Genomic DNA, 25,677 nt, shown 5'->3' on the forward strand with positions numbered 1-25,677 from the left:
GTGGTGAAGCCATTGCTCTTTCTTGTGAAATGGGCCAGGTAGCTTCCTTATCACCCAGGAATTGGAAAAGCAAATCCAGGGCTTCATCACCCCAAGGAAGCCTGGTATTAGAAGACAAGTATTCACACTCCAAATGTGATCTTTTTTATTAGTACCTTTAACCTTCAAGGCCCCTGGTCCATTGAATCTTTTAATACCTTATGATCTGTGCATCATGTGAAAAATATAAAGCTAAAAGGTTAGAAGTCAATTCCAGTCGAAGCTCACTCAGAATTGAGGATAAACAACTGTAGGAGTCATTAGTAAATTAGGATTCCATTTTTAAACATTTGATTTACATGTAATATTTAGATTTCATTGTCAAATCTGCCTTTTAAGAAGAGCAGTGAGCACAGGAGCAGACGACACTAGATAGTTTGTTTCACTGAAAGTAGTTGTTCAATAATGCTGGTGGAAGTCATATTTAAAGAATAAACTAAAATCATAAATTTACCAACCAAGGCTATTTTAAAATAAAATTCCACTTGTGATAGTCTAATATGAATTTTGTCTTGCTTTAAATAATATCTTTAATTATCCTTTGTACTGGAACAGTTCCTTCCCAAAGAGACTCGAGCTGATTGCTCTAGAACAGTATGGGGAAAGAGTAGGAAATGGGACATGGGAACTATGCTAAAAATAAGTTCAGTACCAATGGGAAAAGAGATAAAGAGAGAAAACCTCAAAGACCTGCATCATTTATGGTTCAGTATAGAACTTAACCCACTTTTGAATGTGTAAGAAGTGCAAAGGTATTATTTTCTACTAAAGAAACACAGCAATGATAAAATCCTACCTGTCTGTGTCATTAAATTTATCTTTAATGCAGTGGTCCAACTGATTGCTAGCCATTTTTAAACTAGTATTGATGGATTTCAGCCATTTAATTTTCGACAAGCTTTTTTATATGTGAAAATGTAGCCTTAACATGAATGTCATACTTCTCTAAGATGTTTAATAACTTCTTAGGAAATGCTGCATTTTACTGGCACACCCAAATATTAGGGTGTTAGGATCTATTTATTGTAAAGGAAAAATCAAGATTGAGATTATCATAAAAAATTAAGCCCACGGTGGTCAAAGCCCCATTGAGAGGCAGCAATGAAGAAAATGAAAGTTGGGCATCACATTCAAGGCTTGACCTGAACCTGTGAGGGATACTAGGCAAAGAAAGGACAGCTCTTGGCCATACCTCCTCCTTGTTTATCTTGAATGTGGAACTTTACCTGCCCTGTCAGGTAATACAATTTTCAGTCCCTGAATTAGACGCTGAGGTAGTAAAACCAAGTGTCGTGACACACTTGAGCGTCTCAGTGAGCTAGTAGAAAATAGTGGGTAAATCCGTTAGTAATGTTACTGAAATAACTAAATTCTGTCTGACTTGCTTTTGCAGTGTACACAAATTTGTATTAGATGATGTTGCATCCTTACAGAATAGAGGCTTACTAAGCATCTGTGTTTCTAATTTCATGGATGCAACTTGATCAAATATTCCTAGGATAAATGTTGAGATATAAACCCCTGTAGAGTTTATCTGTGGACTCAAGAGGGTGTGACAAAACAAAAAGGATTTCTGGTGGATCTTGGGAATGGAAGGTAGGCGGGGTCTGCAGCTTGGCTAGAATAATGACAAGAACAGAGCCAGAATTTCAACATATGCTCCTTCTCCAGGTGACATTATACTTCTCTCTAAATATGTCAATTTAGACCAGGTTCTGCACTGAGGGAACATATGCCAGGTAGGGTGTAAGTAATTTGATAGGAGATTTAACTAGTCTGATTTTATTTAACCCATTTTGATAGTTACTGGAAGTCCTTACAGTGATAGGGAACATAATTTGACTTCTTGGGCCCTAAGAAAGAATCCTGCCCTCTAGAAGGGAAAATAAAATAGCTTTATGTAAGACAATTATATAATTTATTGTTAGAACTAAGACTCTCTTAAGAGTAACAGTGGGAATTAGTAATAACTAAGCCAGAAAAATCAGCATGGACTAGAATTCTCATGGGAAAACCGAGATGTTTGCTGCCCCTAGCTTGACTGGCCTCATCTGCCTGAAGGTTTTGGTCTCCTTAAAGAAGGTCAGAATGTTTACCTGAAGTATCCTTGGTTACAGAAAAACTTCCCCAGAGCCATTCAGAATGCAGAGCAGTAGACAGCTCTCCAGAAATACAGCTTTACAGATTCGTATTTGTTAGTATCCAAATGTTGTGACTGATGTGTCTTCAAGAACTGTGAACATCATAGTGGCACCCTTGTTTTTATGCCCTGCTTTTTAAAAATCCATTTTTATTTGAAATCCTCTTATGCATTCTAAGCATAAGCACTATGACAGTGTTTAAAACTGGATAATAAATTCAGTTGATTTGGTTTGGTTTTCTTCCATGTCCTCCTACTAAATATGAACATCCTTGATAATCCATGTCTCAAAGACATGCACTTAATAAGATTAGATAATAGTAGAAATAAAGGCAAAATAATGACTCAAGCTTAGTGAAGCAGAGATTATGTCATATGCATAAGAGTTTATCATTTAGGAAATTAAAGGGAAGAAGAGGCTCCCAGGACTATTAGATATTAATGAGTTTCAGAATAAGGAAGAGGATTTGTTACACAGCATAAATTGTAAGAAAATTAAAGTTACTCCTCTACTCTGAGAAAAAGGTACAATAAAGGTTTACGATGACAATTATATGCTGGTTTTCTATATTGAGGAGAGACAAGACAATTATCAGAATCACTAATTCTACTTGGTGAGCCCTTCCTTTAAATGAGAAACTGTAGATACCATTCTAATTGCTAGATATGAAGTGATGTGATGTGATATGGTGGAAAGGACATAAATTTGGAAATAGGTCAGACCTGAATCTGATTTTATCACTTCCTTGTATGTATGTTTTTGGGCAAGTACCTTGATTAGCCTGAGCCTCAGTTTCTTAATCTGTAAAGTGGAAATAAGAATATCCACCTGTAGTAGTGTCATAAGAACTAGAAAAATTCATCAGTACAGTGCCTAGCACAGAAAATACACATGACTAAATGGCTTTTAAAGAGATTTTTTAAAACAGCCCTTGCCTTAAGAGTTTCATTAAGTAAGGAAAATCAGCCAAGTGATACAGGCATTCAGAAGAGGGTAGTTCTTAGTAAGTCTCAGGCTATCCAGAAAGGTCTTTGAAGGAGGTCAGAGCTGAGCTGAGTGTCCAAGGGAATAGATGAGAACTCTACGGAAGTGAACCAAAACCAAGAATGGACCTGAGGGTACTTCAACATTTAGGAGACAGGAAAAGAAAATGGTACCAATAAGTAAAACAGAGAGAGAAACCAAAGATTTGTAATGGATTATTTCTACTTGTTAGTTTATTTTTTCTAACTTCATGTAGCAGTTAGGAAGATTGCTACATGATAAGAATGTGTTCATCAGGTCTGAAGGCTAAATCAGTGGCAAAGTAAGGGAATAAAGGAGTCTAGGTGCTGTAGGAGGTCATGCTAACATAGCTAATGCCGAGGACAGAGTCAGCAGAGGGGAAAGGGCAGCCAGAAGGTAGTTGATAGGCTGTGTAGACTGCAATTTGGGATGAAGGTAAAAGGAGAGGCGGAAGTGAAAAGAGGGGAGCTTGTGTTCACACACAGGCAGTGCTCGAATGGATTTGCTCTGGGGACCTGTCCCTGCACTGCAGCCCAAGAAGAGTAGGACTCATTCAGGAGTAAGGCGCTGGGCTTCCAGCTGTTCGCCTCGACTGTCAGCTAATCCATCCTTTCCTGAAAGTGCAAAGGCCAAATTCATGCTATACCACTGGGTTGAAATGATCCCAGTAGCTGAAGCTGGGATAATATTAGCTGGTTGAAGTCATATGGCTCATCCACATCACTCTTTTGTTATAATAAATTGTATTTATTTGACTGTCTCCCTGCCACCCAGTTCTCCAACCTATTCTCCCCACCTCCTTCAGTTAAAGTGAACTCAGAGGATGCAAACCACACTTACCCTGAGTAAGAAAACAAACCTTCTGCAGTATAGATTATCCTAAAGGCAACGTAAATAATGTAGTAATGCGGGATTATATGCTAAACTGAATTATCTTCTGTACTGTTCTGTTCCCTTGGTAACCTAGAGATGGTGTGAGATTCTACTCTCCTGCTTTACTAACCTTTCAAATGTCTTCCTTCTACAGAACCCTTTTAAAAATGATCATTCATGTTTAAAGTGATTGCATTGTTGGTTGAGACTTGTATTACATGGGGATTTTTTAATGTGCTATGTTTATTTGATCTGCAGACTACAGCAATAGCCTCCTCTGAAAACTGATGATGAATAATTTTATGATTAGATTTGAAAAGGAGATTTAATTAATGTTTGAGTCAATCAGGAATCAGATTTATACACAACTGTGTTTGTCTAGCACAGAAACTAAGATGTCTTTAAAACGAAGAGTGATGCAAATAAATGAGAAAGGGGTAGGGACAGGAGTTAGGGACCTGAGCAGTTAGTTAATGAAAATGTTTGATATTCATTTTTTAAATATGCTTTTAAAACAGTGATGACAACATGTTTGAATCAGTCATTTAAAGCTCTTTAACTTTTCTACATCTTTCCACTCACGCCTCACTCCACCCCTTCCCATACCACGCCTGGGTTGTTCCCACGGACCTCTCTCTCCTCCCCTTGTGCCCAGTCCCTCTTTCATGCCACTTCCTTGCAGAAGACACACCAGAGCGCCCTGCAGGTTCAGCAGAAAGCTGAGGCACTGCTCCAGGCTGGTCACTATGATGCAGATGCCATCCGGGAATGTGCTGAGAAGGTGGCCCTCCACTGGCAGCAGCTCATGCTCAAGATGGAAGACCGACTGAAACTGGTCAATGCCTCAGTGGCCTTTTATAAAACTTCTGAGCAGGTAAGGGAGAGGGCTGTGAGGGCCTGAGACCAACGGAGGGCAGTTTTCTGCCACACGTGGCCAATCTGTAGGATCTACCTTAGCAAGAAGCCAGTCCTCTCAGCACTAGCCTGAGAGTACAAGGATGATTTGTGCAAACACCATGGTTGGATTCCGTATAATTATTTCCATTAAAGGAGTGGACCATGTGATTTGTCTCTTATAAATTTCTCAAACTCACTAGACGTAGGTGTTGAAGTAGAAATTGGGTGGGCATATGCTGAATGCTAGGTTTCAGTGATGTACCAGTTAGCTCTGGCCGCAATAATGCTGTATAATGAATCACCAAATCCCAGGGGTGTAAAACAATAAACATCTGTTTTTGCTTTGGTATCTAGTATTCAGCTGATCTTGGCTGAGCATAATAAAACCAGGCTCCAAGCTACAGGCTGGGTCTAGATCTGTTCCTGTATTCCTCTTTCTTCTTGACTGGCAGCTACTTGAGCCACATTTGTGGTGAAAGGCAGGGGTGCAAGAGCCCAAGACCTACTGTGCAAGTGCCTTTCAAGTTTGCCCACGTCACATGCTGTAACATCCTTTCGGCCAAAACAAGTCACATGGCCAAGCCAACATCAGCGAAGTATGCCTCCTGTGAGGACTGTGAAAAGAGAGTGATGAGTTACTGAACACAGTTTAATCTACCACAATAGGGAACTGTGCACTGCTTGAAAAGCATACAGTTCTTTCATTCATGGGATTCCCAGTGTAGTACAGGAAACACGGCTCTCTGTCATTAGAGAAGTGTGAGCCTAACCAGTAGGATGGTGCAGCTGTGGAAGAAAAGGCAGGAGATACCTACTTCGGGGCCCTGAAGTTCCAAACTCATTGTTAATATATCTCTACAGTAATATGCACAAGGGTTAAGAGGATTTGTAAATGATTTGGGTGCTGTTATGGGACTCTTTTCATGAAATAGAGGTTTAAGACAGGATAGCTCCCTGGTAGAAATAGATCAGAGAAACAGACCATGGGACAAAAGGGACCATGGGAAGGTCTATCTCAGAGCAGATGTAACCTGTCTTGCCGGGGTCCAGCCCCGGTGGATCCAGGGAATTTGAAGGGTGGACGGCGTTGGCGAGAGAAAAACTTATTTATTGATTGATATAAGATTAGATTAGGAAGAAATAGTGTAGTAGGAAGACTGAGTGGAGGAAGAGGGCTGAATAGCTTGGGTTACGTGGAAGACCAATAAAATTCCAGACAAGGAATTTGCACCGTCTACATTGGGCCACTGGTGCTCGCTTGAATAGCTAAGGGTGTCTCACCTTAGGCTCCCTTTCGCGCAGGTCCTAACAGCCAGGGCAAGTAAGTAGACTTGGCGGGCCTCCGCGCCCCAGGTGGAGATTCAGCCTGAAATTAAAGTAAAGAGCAGAGGGAGGGAAAGAGAGAGAAGAAGAGAGAGAGACACGGGGTGGGGGGGAGCCAGATTTCCAAGAAACCAGGCCGAGAGACTAGTCCAAGAAACTGGTCCAATCCTTTATTGTTCAGAAGGCCTTTTATACTTTTGATAAAACATGGAGATCAATGGGTAACACAAAATTATGTAGCGTTCGCAGCCCAGATTCTTTCCGTATATCATTTTGTATACAAAAGGTCTCAGGTGATTTACATTATCTTCTGGCCAAGAGGCTTGTTAACACTTTTTGGCTCTCTTCCTTAATGAATGTTAATTTCGTTTCCCCTGAAGTGTTTTTCTTTAATCTACATCTCCTTAAAGCGCTAAAGTTACATCTCTATAGAACAAAGGCGCAGTGGGTTATAACAAAGAAGGTACTTAACTCAAAGATCTAATGTTGCTAATACCAGGTCTACTACTTGTTTTTCTATATACCAACTATATCTAAAAATAAAGGATATGAAAATTTAGCAGCAAGTATTGGCTCAACAAATGAAACATTTAATCAGTCCTATTCTAAAGATTTTGACTCTTCCGAAGCCCCTACATTCCTAGGATGTTTTAAGCTTCCTGTGCCTCCTGCGGTCAGGAGGCCTCGAACAATCACACATGCAGCTGTACTAGTCCTGCAGGCAGGCTAGAAAGCCATCAGAGGGGTTTTTGGAGTGAAACACTCTTTCAAATGCAGAAGACTAAAACCCTGAATTGACTTTTTCCAGAGAATGTCAGAAGAGTGGAAAAGCAGAGCACAAAAACTGGCAGATTTTTGTTGGGGTACATGCTTAGGAATTTCCAGAGGGGTCCCTGAAGTCTGAGCATGCCTTGCGTATGTCAGCTTCCTTCCTCATGACCTTGTCACGGGCGGGATTCCTCACACTGGCTCCCGGCGCTGTCTGTCAGTGGGACCTGCAGCCAGCATTCATGTTTACACCTTCTCTCAGTCCTCCTCTCAAGCATTTCAGAGAGATGGCCTTACATGCCCTCAGAAGTGAGAGCAGCAGATTAACATAATAAAGAGCTTCTCCAGTTGATTTATGAATTAAGCACAGCCCAGTCACACCTCAGCAAGCTTTTTTAAAAATAGAAATCGATATGCTAATTCTAAGATTTAGACAGATATGTGAAGAACCTAGAATAGCCAAAAACAATCTTGACAGAGAACATTGGAGGTTTTATACTACCTGACTTTAAGACTCTAAAGCTGTAGTGATCAAGACAAAATGGTACTGGTGTGAGAACAGACAGAATGGAACAGAGTAGAGGTTCCAGAAGTAGACCCACATATATAGTCAATTGATTTTTGAAAAAGCGATTCAACAAGTTTTTTTTTAACACATGGTGCTGGACAACTGACTACCCATATGAAAAAAATGAGGCTTAATCCCTTTGTAATATCATATATAGTTTTAAATTTGAGATGGCTCAAGATGCTGAGGAGAGGGTAATGGCAACCCACTCCAGTACTCTTGCCTGGAAAATCCCCTGGGCAGAGGAGCCTGGTAGGCTGCAGTCCATGAGGTCATGAAGAATCAGACATGACTGAGCGACTTCACTTTCGCTTTTCACTTTCATGCATTGGAGAAGGAAATGGCAACCCACTCCAGTGTTCTTGCCTGGAGAATCCCAGGGAGGGGGGAGCCTGGTGGGCTGCTGTCTATGGGGTCGCACAGAGGCAGACACAACTGAAGCGACTTAGCAGCAGAAGCAGCAGCAAGATGCTGAAGGGGACAAAACACTAGATTAAGAGTCAGGAAATTTGACCCTGAACTGACCTTACCAAAGGTCACTTTCTCTAGATTTTTGATTCTTCACCTATTAAATTAAATGACTTATACTGGGTAATCTTTCCATTTCTTCCAGCTCCCAAATTGATTGGTTTTAAAACTAGTACTACCTTGGGACAAGTGTTAAGCACTCGTTTTCTTAAAGTTGTTGCATGTGTATAATCTGTTCTCTCTCAAGATGTGAGCCTCCTGCTTGTTTTGAGGCCTTGCCTCAAGAGAGATGTGTGGTGCTAAAGAAACTAGCTAGAGTTCTGGGATAGGCCTTCTCATGACATGGGAAGCATGTTGGCAATGGGAGTGTTCTGCTTTGAACATCTTTCAGCTAATTTTTCAGTTCAGTTCATAACTTAGAAAGCATCCTATCCAATGCCATGTCGTTTACCAAAAGAGATGACTTTCTCAGATAGAGGAGGTCAAGGATAGTTAGAACCACTTTCCCCTGCTGCCCTAGCCAGGTAAGTAACCACAGATTGTTGAAGGAAAGTATAGAAATGGTTTCTATTTTCTGCATCCTTCCTTAATCCCTGACACTAGGTTGTGTTGTGTCTCCTACTGATACACCCAAGCCCCGTTTGAAATGCTTTTGGTCTTTTGAATTTGTCTATACGGTCAATTAGAGCATGGCCTCCTAGACTTTTTAGAACTGAAAAACCATCTTAACTATCTTTTAAGTTAACCCGAATTTGTTATTCCTCTGAAGGAAATGTACATTTTGCGGTAGCAGGTCTGGAGATGTCATTGCCTTATGGTAGCACCTTGAAACATTTTTGCTGGAATATTTTTCCCAGGGAGCGGAAAGATAACATTCACTTATGGTGCATAAATCACACAACATAGGCAACTTCCTCCTTTACCTCTACTTGAGGCTATTTCCTGTAGGACAAGTACAGATGGCTGGACAACCCAAATATCTTCCCCAAACCTCCTTTTCCTGTTCTACCTAATTCATAGGTTATCATAAGATTATAGCAATTTAACATATAAAAACACTTTGAAACTCCCCAAATTACTAGTCTTACCTCCTTTCTTGCTGTGTACACTGTACCTAGGTGATGTCATCAATCCCTGTAGCCTTCAGCCATCAGCTGTCAGAAAATGATTCCAAAGTCCATACCTCAGTTGTAACCTGTCTTCCAAGCTCCAGACACTGGATTCTCACTGCCTCCTGGACTTTTTCTTAGACATCTCAGGGGTACTGCACACCTAAGGCCACAAATTGGATTTTGAATGAAAAATGTCACTTACAGTAGGGGTCTCTAAGCTAATGGTCCTTATAAAACACTTCTTAAACAATTACTGAGTCTTTTCATCCTTGATTCATTAGGTCTGTAGTGTCCTGGAGAGCTTAGAGCAAGAATACCGAAGAGATGAAGACTGGTGTGGTGGACGGGATAAATTGGGGCCAGCAGCAGAGATCGACCACGTCATTCCACTCATCAGTAAACATTTGGAACAAAAGGAAGCCTTTCTTAAGGTCAGAGCAGATTGTCATCCCAGTTCCGGGACTTTAGCCTTGTTTTTCATCTACTGTCTGCCCGTCTCCGCCTCCTCCTCCTCCTCTTCCTCCTCCCTTCTCTCTGTCTCTCTGTCTCTCTCTCTGTCTCTCTCTCTCTCACTGCTCCATGTGGGCTTCCCATACCCCTGTATTTTCTAGTTTCTTATCTAAAGGGAGGCATTTGTAGAGAGGACGTTTGAAAGGTTGAAAAGTTACACTTCAAACATTATTTCTCTTAACGCTTTTTGTATAATTAGGTAATTAGAATGCTCCATTTCTGCTGGTGCTGTGTATAAATATCCTGATATCCCATTGATATTTACTGAGGAAAATGCATACTTTCACTTAGTTATGTTTTATCTATAAAAATATTTTAATTTAAATATATAAGATAGAAAACTATTAAAATACATCTTTTATAACTGGATGACACAAAATTTAGAGCAAGAGTTTAAAAAAATATGTTTAGACATTTATTTATCAATCTAACAATTACCGATTACCAATAAATGTGACACTGTTTATTCTGCGTATGAAGACAGAAATACGTAGCTTCCTGGGGGGGGAAACACAGTCCAGCTCTGAACAGCTTTCAGCTGGTGTGGGAAGACCTCCTAAACCTCTTTCCTTCTGCCTTTGATCTTCTCTCTGACAGAGCCTTCAGTGTGAAAACTTTTTCAAAGGCTCCATTTACTCTCAAATTCCTTGCTTTCATGTTCTGCTTCCTTTCAGGTTTCTGAAAGCACGCTAGAGAATTTTTATACCCTAACATGTTGCCACTGATTTTCTACAATTCTGTAATTAACTGCTTTTCTTTCATTAGGGATTTTCTCTACTTGACCACTTCTTTAAGTTTTATTTTTATTCTTTTTTAAAGATGACCTCCTGCTGCTTTCCTCCCATCTATCTAGTATCTGCACCTGCATTTGACCCTTAGTAATCAGCTCTTACTAATAAGATTAAATAGAAATTCTTCCATATAGGGCTTAAGATGATTTTAAAAGTCTACCCTCTGATAAAACAAAGTTTAAAGTGAAACAATTTAAGTAGAGCATGTCAAAGTTTTTAAATAGAGGTATAAAGGTATTTCTTGATAAAATTAAATGTTTCCTTTGAAGAAGGAAAAAAAATGTTCTGAGGTTTTCCATATGTGCCCAGAACCATAGTTGAGGAACTCTGTTGTGGGTATTACAAGCCAAGTGGACAGAAGATCAAGCTCTCTGTATACATTAGTTGATGTATTTTGGGTTCTTTAGCTTTTGGACCACTATCCAGCTGTTAAATTCATGGGCCTTAGGGTGGTAGGACCATGAACAATCTTACCAGAGCTCCCAGAAACCATTATTGTGAAATCAACATTTAAAATAATTTTTTACCACGTGACTTGTAGAATCAGATGCTAAATATAAAAAAGCTTAGTTTTGACCATATGATTTGTAGAATCAGATGCGAAGTATGAAAAAGTTTAGAAGTTAACAATTTTGTTTAGAGATAATTCAGTTTTGAAAGCTGTGAACTGAAAATTAATGGACTAACATGTATTACTTCTACCAACAGGAAAAATACTGCTTTGTAAAGAAATTTTAGAAAATCTTTGGTCTTGAGAGAAACTAGAAGCGCTCTATCAGTAGACCTAGATTCTAATCCTGACTTGCTCATGACTCCTGCCCGTGCTGGGCCCCAGCCTCCTTCCGGTGCAGCAGCATGGGACAAACCCGTCCTCTCTGCCACCCACTGCTCTGTGAGCCTTAAGGGGATGGTACAATGGCTCTTACTCTTTTACATGATATATTGTGCCCAGCAATAGGATGTTTATTAATCTTATTGAGGTGGAGGTGGGTTTTATAGACAAACATGTTTGTAAAACGTGGGTAATTGCCATTTATATTTGGAATGCGTGGTTAATAGGTTTGATTACTAAATTTGCTTTCTCAAGTCTAAATTAAGCTAATGTTAAAGTGACTTACACCAAGGTCATATACGAGGCACTCTTATATATGGCAGAGGGAAATCAGCCTGAAAGGTGATGGTGGTCATGCTGAATCAGTACATGTAGTAGTTAAGGAGTAGCTGATTTCTTTTTTCGCTTGTAAGGGAAATGGGAGAGGAACAGGGAGCTTTTCTTTTTTAAGCTTTTCACTTAAAAGAATAAGTGAACCTCTTCCATTAGAACTGGAACATCCATGTTGCTCCCATTGGCCTCCAGGACTCTGCTCACCCAGAGACCCAGAAGCCTCATTGCCAGCATCCCTTCTCTCGTGTCTTAGATCGTGTGCACCTCTGGACTGAGACTTATGTGTAGGACTTCACACTGTGTCTCTCTCAGGCCTGCACCCTGGCACGGCGGAATGCTGAGGTCTTTCTCAAGTACATCCATAGGAACAACGTCAGCATGCCCAGTGCTGCCAGCCACACCCGAGGACCCGAACAGCAAGTGAAAGGTCAGTGTGGGTCCTGCCAACCTGAAGCCATTCCAGCCACATGGACCAGAGCTTGGTACCTGGTCTTCATATGACCTCAGATTTCCTGGTTCTTCTCCTTAGATAAGAAAAAGTGTGATGTGGGATGGTATGGACAGTAGCAATTCATCATGCATCAAAATTTGGAATGGAAAAATGACTATAAAATTTCTCCAAGTATATTTTGTTTTATCTTAGAGTTTCAGTTTAGTTCAATTCAGTCGTGTCCGACTCTTTGCAACCCCATGGACTGCAGCACACCAGGCCTCCCTGTCCATCACCAACTCCCAGAGTTCACCCAAACTCCTGTCCATTGATTCGGTCATGCCATCCAACCATCTCATCCTCTGTGATCACCTTTTCCTCCTGCCTTCAGTCTTTCCCAGCATCAGGATCTTTTCAAATGAGTCAGCTCTTCACATCAGGTGGCCAAAGTATTGGAGTTTCAGCTTCACCATCAGTCCTTCCAATGAACACTCAGAACTGATCTCCTTTAGGATGGACTGGTTGGATCTCCTTGCAGTCCAAGGGACTCTCTTAGAGTTTAGAACAATGCTAAGAGAAATAACAAATAGTCTCTACATATCTACACTGTGCAGTATCGTAGCCACTGGTCACATGTGACTTTTGAGCAGTTGAAATGTGCCTGGTTACTCCCACTGACTATTAATTACTTTAAGTGTCATAGCCAAACATGGCTACCATATTGAATGGCACAAGACTGAGTTACCTTGCAGCCTGAGAATGAGACATGGACTGAGATTCATAAAACCGCATTCTAATCCTAGTTTTATTGCAGTGTACAATGTGCTGCATGCTCAGTCGTGTCTGACTCTTTGCAACCCCATGGACTGTAGCCTACCAGCTCCTCTGTCCCTAGGATTTTCCAGGCAAGAATCCTGAAGTGAGTTGTCATTTCCTCCTCCAGGGGATCTTTCCAACCCAGGAATCAAACCCAAGTCTCCTGAGTTACCTGCATTGGCAGATGGGGCGTTTTTTGTTTTGTTTTGTTTTGTTTTGTTTACCATTGAGCCACCTAGTTTTCTTACTTACTGCTTAAGCTTTAGAAACTTCAGTTTTCTTATTGAAAAATGAAGAAGGATGTGTAAATTCTTGCTGCTCAAAATATGGGCCCCAGACCAGTAGCATTGACAACACTCAGGAGCTTATAAGAAACATTATCTCATGCCCCACTTAAACATACAGAATCAGAACCTCCATTTTGGCAAGAGCTCCTCCATCCCACCAGAACCAGGTGATTTTTGTGCACGTAAAATTTAGATAAGTACTGGTCTAGATAATCTTCAATATTTCTCTGAATTCTATAAAGTCTACAGTTGTGTGGATAAAAATCAATAACCTTTAAAGTTGTTCATTTGCTGACCAACATTAAGCTTAAATTATTATTGGTGGAATCACTTACTCTGGACCTGACAGAAATTAGCCTTTGAGTGGGTGAAGTAATTTAACAAATGTCATCTTGACACAGCAAAGCAATACAACCCTGGAGACCAGTGCTAGGGAGGGAAGTGATACAGGCTTGGCAAGCTGCTAAGGGGACAGTGGGAAGCTTGAACCTCTTTTAGGAAGGGCCCCTCTTCTGCTTAAGGAACTCGGGAGGTGGCAAGATCAGAGGACACCAGGAAGAATTAAAACTTAAGAATCAAAGTTCCCTACAGAGAAGAGGGAAGAGGGTTCCTTTTCCAGATGTGCTATCCTGTTTGCAGCTGAGGGGCCCTGTAGGTAGCTGGCATTATGTCACCTTTCCCTTCCTGCAGATTTTTCAGGATCTGTGTTCTGATGTCTAAATGTGACTTGAGTGAGGCCAGCTACCTGCTGAGAGCAAGCACGCCCCAGCTCCGCCCCAGTGTGCCAAGAGTGGCAGCCTCCCAGGGAGAGCAGGATGTGCCCCATCTTGGTGGGGGCCAGAGCAGGGTATGCCCTCAGGAAAGCTTACACGAGGGGCAAAAATGGAACCTGAAACTCATTAGGACATTCGCCTAAGCTGGGCTGATTCTCTCAGCCACCACGGAGGGACCTCAGTGAACAAAGCTCTAACTTGGAGACAAAAAGACTAAAGGTAACACGGGTTCTCACTGTCTTTGCCCAGTTGTAGCTTTCACCTGAGCAGAGACCTATAACCTCTTCTGTATCCATTTCCTTTCTACCTGCTACCTGGGCCCAAAGCCAGTGCCTCATATTTTAAGTTTTTCTTATAGGAGCAATTATTACTATATAACAACCCCTGAAATTCAGTGGCCCACAACTGTAAGCATTTATTGTTCATTGACTGCATTGCCTGGAGACCAGCTGCCTTGGCTGGGCTCAACAATGCACTTCTGCTTGAGACTGCAGATCTGGCTGGCTTGGCCCCTTCACTACAGGATGGGTTCTTGTCTGCTCCATGTGGATTAATTCTGGGACCTTGTTGAAGGGGCAGTGGTCACCCAGGAGAACTTCTTAGGGAGGTTATAGCAGAGATCAAAGGGGCAAGGTCGATTGCACAAGCACACTCCAAGCCCCTACTTATGTCCTATCAACGACCCATTTGCCAAAACAAGTCACATGACCAAGTGTGAAGTCACAGGTGAGGAAGTACGCTTGGTCTGTTTGGGGGAGAAACTAAAAAGCTATATAATAAGAGCATAGATATAGAGAGAAATCAATAATAGGGACCCATATAAGTTCTCAGCCTAAGGGAGAAGAGACAGATTCTATCTATCCTTCAAGAGTTAAACTTCCATAGTGCATTAAAAGTTCACAAAAATCAACAAGCACTACAATTTGGGCTGTGCCCTCTGTGTAGAGCACCCTGTTACTGAGTCCAAGCTTGCTCTGCTTGTCCCATGAGCCAGTAGACCTAGAAGATGGCAGACTAATGTCTCAAAATAACAGTCTTATTGGGGTATTAATACTGGGTTCTTTTATAGAGCAGAGATGAGGGGAGGTGAAGAAACAAAGTATAAGGGCCATTAATCTTGCAAATATCTCCTATAATGGCAAGCCTCAGCCAGGGAATGTGTTGATTTCTTCCTTTCTGCCATCCACAAGTGGACAGGATTCTGAGCAAAGGCACTTTAGTTTAACAGTCAGGCAGAGGGGCAGGATTCTCTGAGACAGACCATTATGGGTGATTATGGACTATTATTATAATCCATTGTGGATTATAGTAACAAAACAAACAAAAAGCAAGTCAAAGAAACAGTTCCAACATGCAGTCAGAATTGGCTTTTTCCTGCAACATAACTTGTGCTTTATAGTCCCAATAACCTGGGAGCCCAAGGTGGCTAAGAAGTCATAAAGTTCTACCCTTTTCCATAAGAATGACCTTGGGCCAGTTGCCTACCCTCTCTAAACCTCAGTTTCTTCATCTGTAAAGTGGAGATAATGGTCCATGCATAATGAGGTACTCTGAAAATACGTGTCTGCCATATAGTGAGCACTGAATAAGTGTCAACTTTTCATAGCATCATTCTTATATATCTTTGTAGTATCTAATGTAGTTAGTGGGAAGTCAGAGGCAAACAGTACAAAATAGATTTGATGCTTCAAGCTTAGAACATACTATTAAACGCTTTGGAAGTCTATCCACGTAACCAGCTGCTTCTGGAACAACAGGAGAAGTAGGCAGAGGGAGGGAGCTGACATGGACAAATGCCTCCCACAGCCTCTGCTCTGCTCATGGCCTCATGCACATCCTCACGCCTACCATCATTAGAGATGATTGAGAATGGCTTTAGCTTTTCTTACGATCAGTCCCAACCACCAGGGGAGTTTGGGCTTAGAGACACGATTCCATGATGACATGATTTCAACACAACTTCCCTATGCCTGTGATTTAGAGGTTTTTAAACTGAGGCTATGCTGTTAAGGTACTAAGAGAACAGCCCTCTGTATAGGCAGAGTACGTGGCAAGTGATGTGGTTGTCCATGCAGTTACCCCAGTCCTCGTGCCTGTTCACCTCTGGCCCTCCCCTAGAACCTCCAAGAGTGGCTGGGATTCCTCCCAAGTCCATTCACTCTCTACAGGCTCTAAGGGTCTGATTGAATTAGTTATTATTTTCAGTACCAATACTTCCCAAGGTCTCCTATCATCAAGACTAGCTTTGGTGTGAAGAAAATCAGGGTCACTTTTAAGTCACCCTGGGGACATCCTCTCCCCCACTTTATTCATGCAACTTCACAGTAGGCCCTCCCCCAGTCTCCCTGATCTTGCTCTCCTCTGGGAAATTCTCTCTGAACCAAACTTTGGCCCCTGCTTCTGGTGTTGAATTAGTCCTATGGGGAGAGTCGAAGGGCACAATTATCTGGCATCTAGGATGTGGGTCCTGAGTGGCTGGTCAGATTTGATCAGAGCCTTCCTGAGACCAGCACCTGCTCTCTGCCCTGCAGCCATCCTGAGTGAGCTCTTACAGAGGGAGAACCGTGTCCTGCACTTCTGGACATTGAAGAAGCGGCGGTTAGACCAGTGTCAGCAATACGTCGTGTTTGAGCGAAGCGCCAAGCAGGTATGTTCAGAGCTTTCCCTGGAGTTGTCTCGGACAAGGACCATACAGAGGCCTAGATGACCAAGACTTGGACAGTTCCAAAGAGGGTCATCACACCAGACAGAAGAGAGATGGGAGATGGGGGTGAGAAGAAGAATGCTTGCACTGACAGCAATTCAACCTTCACCAAGCACTCTACTCAGAGTTTGGTGACAGGAGTTGGGAGGAGATGCTGGGGGCAGATTGCCCTAACTCATGGATAATAGTGGACCTGGTCTAGAAGAGTCCCCAATTTAATGGACAAGACACTGTCTTTGCTGGTGGGTTTTTCCAAGTATAACAGAGAAGGCCACTTTCATAAATCAACTTCCAAGCTACATTCTGATTAAATCATGCCAGGGTTTCCTGGGTCCATCATATTGTTCCAAACCACAATGTTCACATCAGAGCATGGCATGTTTTCCTACTAACAGCTGGCTTTTGGGAGAACTTAGTGGGTTGTTTCCTCCCACAGGCACTAGACTGGATCCAAGAAACAGGTGAATATTACCTCTCAACACATACCTCTACCGGGGAGACCACAGAGGAGACTCAGGAACTGCTGAAAGAATATGGGGAGTTCAGGGTGCCTGCCAAGGTAGGAAGCATCCTGGAGCCCTCCCCTTCCACCCAGCACACCCCATTCTGGCCATTTACACACTGTGAATGGGAGAATAGTCTCTGTACAGAAAAGCTTGACCATAGCACCAAGGGGGGACACGTAGGTAGAATCATCTCCTTTGAAATCTGAACATTCAAAGAGATGCAGCTGCTGGGTAGAGCTCTGTACACAGGGTCTCAACTCCTATATGCTGTGCTTCTGAATGGACCTCATCTTTGTGCTCCAGGTTCTGGAATCTGCTGTGTTCTTTTAGACCAAATACAACAAAGGAGTGTATTCATGTGGAATGTACATTGTGTGTATGAAATCAGCCACATACTCTTGAAACCTGAAAGGCCTTGGAAGTCCACCGTTTGAGAAGGGCCAGTGGCTATGGGTGGCTTCACAAAGCAGATTCCAGAACTAACTATTTCCATCTGGCCTTGCCCAGGAAATGAGCTGGGCTGGGGTCCCTGGGGAGCAAAACACACACTGGTGTATGTACCCACATCCCATTCACACTGAGATGGAGAATGCTACAGTAGAAGGAAATCTTGTTTTCATGTTTTCCTAGCCAGGATTTGATCTGAGGACCTTGGGTTGGAAGGAAATCTATCTCAGTTCCCTCTTTGTAGCTTCCTTGTCCCTCACCCTGGGCTCCCTGCCATGGAGGACCACCTTTGGCATCACTTTCAGACACGGCAGATGCTCTTCCAGGATGAGAGCTGCTTTTGTGGGAGTCAAGGGAGGAACATATTGATGCCTACCTTACCCAGAGATCCCTCTGACACTATGGCAAACTTCCCTCTAATTTGCTGTAACAAAATTAGACTCTTAGCCTCATTCCTGAGATATTTCAGAAGTAGTTTTATACTTTGTGAATCCTACACCCTGAACTCTTGATAGTGGGGAGTTTTCCTCTGCACACTTGTGAGCTTTTGGGCCTTGTCACTCCATATGAAAAGCTGTCAATCAGATAAGAGATTCATTTCAACACCAGCTAGAACAAACAGCACTAGGGATGTGGCAGATGCCCAGAACCCTTTTCAAATCCAAATGAAAATGGTTTTGAATTACCCGCTTTGCATCCATCTGCCCCTCTCCAGACAGTGTCAACAATGAATCATTAGTAGTTTGAACAGCACCAGATCCATGGCGATCCTGTTCACATAGGATGGATCACAGCGGATACCCAGAACTTCCTACGATCAGGATCTGCCCGTCACAAAAGTAGAAACATGGAGAATCATTTAGTCAATTTATTTTATTCTTCCTTTACAATCTTCCTATCTTTCTCCTTTCTACTCACATTGTTGTCACCCTAATTGGGTTCTTTGCTTTCAGCCTTTCCTTCCTTCCAGTCCATCCTGTCCTTCATTGGTGTTCCTCTCTAAAACACTACTTTGGTCATATTACCAACCAGCTGGAGAGCTTTTATGACTCTCCATTGCCTTCAGGCTAACACTCAACAACATCTACATCTGTGTCACCTTAGCACCCCAGCTGTATCTTCAGTTGCCCATTTATGCAGATTTTACACTCCAGCTGAATGGATATATTTTCCTACCCTCCAAAAAATACATAATTTATTTTCGTGCCTCTGTATCTTTTCTATACTAATTTTCTCCTTAGATTAGCCTTCCCTTCCCTCTAGTTTGTACTTTTTAAAAAGATGCCACTGTTCCACTTCAGTGCCTCCTCCTCCGTGGTCCTGCCTACCTGCCAGGATACAATCTGGCCCATCCTTGGACTGCAACCATTGTCTGTACAGCCCTTAAGACACCTGTCACGGACCATCCTGTTCTCCCAGTAATGTGTATGCAGTGTCGTCTCCTGTATGAGCCTGCAAGACCTGAAAGGACAAGAACAATGCTTTATTCACTCACCTAACTATATCTTATGGCGGCTGCAACGGCGCATGAGTGAGGAAGCTGCGACAGCACGGGAGTGCGGCACTAGATGGTCAACACTGAAATCAGGTTGATTATATTCTTTGCAGCCAAAGAAGGAGAAGCACTATACAGTCAGCAAAAACAAGACCTGGAGCTGACTGTAGCTCAGATCATGAACTCCTTATTGCCAAATTCAGACTGAAATTGAAGAAAGTGGAGATAACTACTAGATCATTCAGGCATGACAAATCAAATCCCTTATGACTATACAGTGGAAGTGAGACACAGATTTAAGGGACTAGATCTGATAGACAGAGTGCCTGATGAACTATGGATGGAGGTTCATGACATTGTACAGGAAACAGGAATCAAGACGATCCCCAAGAAAAAGAAATGCAAAAGAGCAAAATGGCCTTCTGAGGAGGCCTTACAAATAGCTGTGAAAAGAAGAGAAGCAAAAAGCAAAGGAGAAAAGGAAAGATATAAGCATCTGAATGCAGAGTTCCAAAGAATAGCAAGGAGAGGTAAGAAAGCCTTCCTCAGCAATCAGTGCAAAGAAATAGAGGAAAACAATAGAATGGGAAAGACTAGAGATCTCTTCAAGAAAATTAGAGATACCAAGGGAATATTTCACACAAAGATGGGCTCAATAAAGGACAGAAATGGTAGGGACTTAACAGAAGCAGAAGGTATTAAGAAGAAATGGCAAGAATACACAGAAGAACTGTACAAAAAGTTCTTCACAACCAAGATAATCACGATGGTGTAATCACTTACCTAGAGCTAGACATACTGGAATGTGAAGTCAAGTGGACCTTAGGAAGCATCACTATGAACAAAGCTAGTGGAGGTGATGGAATTCTAGTTGAGCTATTTCAAATCCTGAAAGATGATGCTGTGAAAGTGCTACACTCAGTATGCCAGCAAATTTGGAAAACTCAGCAGTGGTCACAGGACTGGAAAAGGGCAGTTTTCATTCCAATCCCAAAGACAGGCAATGCCAAAGAATGCTCAAACTATCGCACAATTGCACTCATCTCACACGCTTGTAAAGTAATGCTCAAAATTCTCCGAGCCAGGCTTCAGCAATACGTGAACCATGAACTTCCTGATGATCAAGCTGGTTTTAGAAAAGGCAGAGGAACCAGAAATCAAATTGTGAACATCCACTGGATCATGGAAAAAGCAAGAGAGTTCCAGAAAAACGTCTATTTCTGCTTTATTGACTATGCCAAAGCCTTTGACTGTGTGGATCACCATAAACTGTGGAAAATTCTGAAAGAGATGGGAATACCAGACCTCCTAACCTGCCTCTTGAGAAACTTGTATGCAGGTCAGGAAGCAACAGTTAGAACTGGACATGGAACAACAGACTGGTTCCAGATAGGAAAAGGAATATGTCAAGGCTGTATATTGTCACCCTGCTTATTTAACTTCTATGCAGAGTACATCATGAGAAACACTGGGCTGGATGAAGCACAAGCTGGAATCAAGATTGCCAGGAGAAATATCAGTAACCTCAGATATGCAGATGACATCACCCTTATGGCAGAAAGTGAAGAGGAACTAAAGAGCTTCTTGATAAAAGTGAAAGAGGAGAGTGAAAAACTTGGCTTGAAGCTCAACATTCAGAAAATGAAGATCATGGCATCCAGTCCCATCACTTCATGGCAGATAGATGGGGAAACAGTGGAAACAGTGACTGACTTTATTTTTCTGGGCTCCAAAATCACTGCAGATGGTGATTGCAGCCATGAAATTAAAAGATGCTTACTCCTTGGGAGGAAAGTTATGACCAACTAAATAGCATATTCAAAAGCAGAGACATTATTTTGCCAACAAAGGTCCATCTAGTCAAGGCTGTGGTTTTTCCAGTGGTCATGTATGGATGTGAGAGTTGGACTATAAAGAAAGCTGAGTGCCGAAGAATTGATGCTTTTAAACCATGGTGTTGGAAAAGACTCTTGAGAGTGCCTAGGACTGCAAGGAGATCAGTCCTGGGTGTTCATTGGAAGGTCTGATGTTGAAGCTGAAACTCCAATATTTTGGCCACCTGATGCGAAGAGCTGACTCATTGGAAAAGACCCTGATGCTGGGGAAAGTTGAGGGCAGGAGCAGAAGTGGATGACAGAGGATGAGATGGTTGGATGGCATCACCGACTCGATGGACATCGGTTTGGGTAGACTCCAGGAGTTGGTGATGGACAGGGAGGCCTGGCATGCTGGGGTTCATGTGGTCGCAAAGAGTCGGACATGACTGAGCGACTGAACTGAACTATATCTTTCACATTGAAGAGAGGCTACAAATATTTGAGAATATAAGAGAAAAAAAATCTGGGTAGATTTCAACAACCCTTCCTCCTCAAATTTCTATTTAATATGATTTTTTTACTTTGGCTCTCTCTCTGTTCTTACTCTTAACTATTTCTGTTAATGGGATTTCATCCTCCCATCTATCATTTCCAACTGTCAGGACTATTCGTTATGAGAATATCTCAAGTTAACAAATCTACCTGGGGATCTTCTGATGAAAGGCAATAGCCTCCAGCCCTACCCTAGTCCTACTTACCAGAAACAAACCTCTTTTAACCAGTCATCTTTTGTTTTAATGTTTATAACCAATAAAGTGAATTTGAAATAGAAACCAAATTGACCTTAAACCACAAGACAGAAAATATGATGGACCACAGGATTGAATTGAGCAATAGAATATACTGAGTCTGTCAAACTAGATACTCTATTCCAAAGAAAGAGATCAAGTAGAAGAAACACTGCATATCAAAAGGTACTTTCTATATAGCAATACAAAAATGTGAGAATAAAAATAAGACAGAGAATTTGTGTGAGGATAAGAGGAAAACAAATTTTTCTTGTTGTGCTCCATTGTAGTCAAGCCAGTTGGAAGAATCCAAGTGATATATTCCAGCTGTGGATTTTAAAATTTATAAAGGGCTAAGGCATATAGTGCTAATTAAAGCTTAATCATCTTAACATCTGGAAGAACTCAGTTTTTCTAATAGCAAAACTCTTTAGATTCTTGTTTTCCATTTTTTACAATTTAGTGGTTTTTCATACATTGACAGGATTGTGCAACGATTGCCACCATCTAGCTCCAGAATATTTCATCACTCCCAGAATAAACCCCATACCCATCAATAGTTACTCGTATCTTTTCCTCCTCTAAACCCCTGACAACCTCTAATCTGCTTTCTATCTCTATGAATCTACCTGTTCCAGACACTTTGTGATGCAACTTGGAATCATGAAATCATATAATATGTGGTCTTTAGTATCTGGCTCCTTTTACTTAGCATATTTTCAAGATTCATCCATATTGCAGCGGGTCTTCATTGGAACTCCATTTTTGTGAGTGGATAATACTCCATTGTATGGCTATATGCCACATTTGTTTATCCATTCATCAGTTGATAGACATTTGAATTGTTTCCAGTTTTTGACTACTGTGAATGATGTTGCTGTGAACATTGTGTACAGGTGTTGGTGTGAACATTTGTTTTCAATTCTCTTAGATATATACCTGAAAGTAGAATGTCTGGGTCACATGATGACTCTATATTTAACTTTTTGAAGAAATGCCAAACTGTTTCCAAAAGTGTGAACACCATTTGCCATTCTCACCAGCAGTGTATATGAGTTCTGACTTCTCCATATCCTCTCCAACACTGGTTATCATCTGTCTTCTTTATATAGCCATGCTAGAGGGTATGAAGTGGCATTTCATTGTGGTTTTTATTTACATTTCTCAATGAGTAATGATGTTGAGAAAGTACTTTTTTAATTAATTTATTTTTTATTGAAGGATAAAATTGCTTTACAGAATTTTGCTGTTTTCTGTCAAACCTCAACATGAATCAAGCCATAGGTATACATATATCCCCTCCTTTTTGAAACTCCCTCCCATCTCCCTCCCCAACCCACCCCTCTAGGTTGATACAGAGCCCCTGTTTGAGTTTCCTGAGACATACAGCAAATTCCCGTTGGATGTCTATTTTTCATATGGTAATGTAAGTTTCCATGTTACTCTTTCCATACATCTCACCCTCTCCTCCCCTCTCCACATGTCCTTAAGTCTAGTCTCTATGTCTGTTTCTCCACTGTTGCCCTGTAAATAAATTCTTCCATACCATTTTTCTAGATTCCATATATATGTGTTAGAATATGGTATTTATCTTTCTCTTTCTGACTCACTTTACGCTGTATAATAGGTTCTAGGTTCATCAACCTCATCAGAACTGACTCAAATGCTTTTTATGGCTGAGTAATATTCCATTGTGTGTGTGTGTGTATATATATATATACATATATATATATACACACACACACACACCACAACTTCTTTATCCATTTATCTGTCGATGGACATCTAGGTTGCTTCCATGTCCTAGCTATTGTAGATAGTACTGCAGTGAACAGTGGGACACATGTGTCTCTTTCAATTTTGGTTTCCTCAGGGTATATGCCTAGGAGTGGAATTGCTGGGTCATATGGTGGTTTTATTCCTAGTTTTTTAAGGAATCTCCTTACCGTCTTCCATAGTGGCTGTATCAATTTACATTCCTAACAACAGTGAAAGAGTGTTCCCTTTTCTCCACACCCTCTCCAGCATTTATTGTTTGTAAGCTTTTTGATGAGGGCAATTCTGACAGGTGTGAGGTGATATCTCATTGTAGTTTTGATTTGCATTTCTCTAATAATGAGCGATGTTGAGCATCTTTTCATGTGTTTGTTAGCTATCTGTATGTCTTCTTTGGAGAAATGTCTGTTTAGGTCTTTTCCCCACTTTTTGATTGGGTTGTTTGTTTTTCTGGTATTGAGTTGTTTGAGCTGCTTATGCATTTTGGAAATTAATCCTTTGTCAGTTGTTTCATTTGCTATTATTTTCTCCCCTTCTGAGAGTTGTCTTTTCACCTTGCTTCTAGTTTCCTTTGCTGTGCAAAAGTTTTAAAGTTTAATCAGGTTCCACTTATTTACTTTAGTTTTCATTTCCATTAATCTAGGAGGTGGGTCATAGAGGATCTTGCTTTAATTTATGTCATCAAGTGTTCTACCTATGTTTTCCTCTAAGAGTTTTATAGTTTCTGGCCTTACATTTAGGTCTTTGATCCATTTTGAGTTTATCTTTGTGTATGGTGTTTAGCAAGTGTTCTAATTTCATTCTTTTACATGTAGCGGTCCAGTTTTCCCAGCACCATTTAGTGAAGAGGCTGTCTTTGCCCCATGGTATATTCTTGCCTCCTTTGTCAAAAATAAGGTACCCATAGGTGCATAGGTTTATCTCTGGGCTTTCTATCTTGTTCCATTGGTCTATATTTCTGTTTTTGTGCCAGTACCATACTGTCTTGATGACTGTAGCTCTGTAGCATAACGTGAAGTCAGGAAGGTTGATTCCTCCAGTTCCATTCTTCTTTCTCAAGACTGCTTTGGCTATTCTGGGTCTTTTGTGTTTCCATATGAATTGTGAAATTTTTTGTTCTAGTTCTGTGACAAATCCCATTGGTAATTTGATAGGGATCGCATTGAATCTGTAGATTGCATTTGGTAGTATAGTCATTTTCACAATATTGATTCTTTTATCCAGGAACATGGAATATCCCTCCATCTGTTTATGTCATCTTTGATTTCTTTCATTAGTGTCTTATAATCTTCTGTGTACAGTTCTTTCATCTCCTTAGGTAAGTTTATTCCTAGATATTTAATTCTTTTTGTTGCAATGGTGAATGGAATTGATTCCTTAATTGCTGAGAAAGTAGTTTTTTAAACTGATAATTTCATCTGTGAAAGTGAAAGAAGCTATGAGATAAACTTGGCTAAATTCTTCTTAACAAAGAGAATTAAGTCATAATGAAAGCAACTGGAGCTTTAGTTGAACTAAATTATGTCTTGGAATTCAGATAGCCAGGAAAGGGAACACTGAACCTGTCAGGCACTTTCTATGAGAAAAGTAGAATCTAAGCAGCAGATAAAAGATGAGCATATTTCTGTTTCTGAAACTCTTAAGAGGAATGGGCCTTCCCTGGTGGCTCAGATGGCAAAGCGTCTGCCTACAACCTGGGAGACCCGGGTTTAATCCCTGGATTAGGAAGATCCCCTGGAGAAGGAGATGGCAACCCACTCCAGTACTCTTGCCTGGAAAATCCCATGGACTGAGGAACCTGGTAGGCTATAGTCCATGGGGTCACAAACAGCTGGACACAACCGAGCGACTTCATTTTTCTTTCTTAAGAGGAATGAATATAGCTCACATGTGACATACATTTTTGAAAAGTTTAGTTTTTCATGTTTAATGACAATTTCTGTCTCCCATGAAATGAATATGAAGATATACCTCAAGAAACTGTTTTCCTGTACAGGGAACTCAATAATTCCATACCTATAAAAAATGTAACAATAAGTACAGGGCAGATTAGCAATGAAAGGCCAATTGGAAGTTTATAATAAGTTTATAAGAATATATCAAGAAGGCTAAATTTTAAAGACTTGTCAAATGTGCTAAAGACACCAAAGGGGTTTTTTACAAACTATATTCAGAGTA

At 41.2% G+C, this 25,677-nt stretch overlaps 1 protein-coding gene across 19 annotated transcripts in view; it reads left to right on the forward strand.

Annotated features, from left to right (window-relative positions):
• Nucleotides 1-25,677, forward strand: part of KALRN (kalirin RhoGEF kinase) — a 699,404-nt gene that overhangs the window by 414,529 nt on the left and 259,198 nt on the right. For 13 of the 19 annotated variants that reach the window (XM_042232347.1, XM_042232379.1, XM_042232348.1 and 10 more), the window contains exons 17-21: nucleotides 4,714-4,932; nucleotides 9,476-9,625; nucleotides 11,973-12,087; nucleotides 16,498-16,613; nucleotides 17,107-17,229. In XM_042232347.1, the coding sequence (XP_042088281.1) occupies nucleotides 4,714-4,932; nucleotides 9,476-9,625; nucleotides 11,973-12,087; nucleotides 16,498-16,613; nucleotides 17,107-17,229 (723 nt within the window). The remainder of the gene's footprint in view (nucleotides 1-4,713; nucleotides 4,933-9,475; nucleotides 9,626-11,972; nucleotides 12,088-16,497; nucleotides 16,614-17,106; nucleotides 17,230-25,677) is intronic. The other 6 variants (XM_042232355.1, XM_042232370.1, XM_042232450.1 and 3 more) reach the window with 1 other exon arrangement.

The sequence above is a fragment of the Ovis aries genome, chromosome 1 (assembly GCF_016772045.2).
Source record: "Ovis aries strain OAR_USU_Benz2616 breed Rambouillet chromosome 1, ARS-UI_Ramb_v3.0, whole genome shotgun sequence".
Lineage (NCBI taxonomy): Eukaryota > Metazoa > Chordata > Mammalia > Artiodactyla > Bovidae > Ovis > Ovis aries.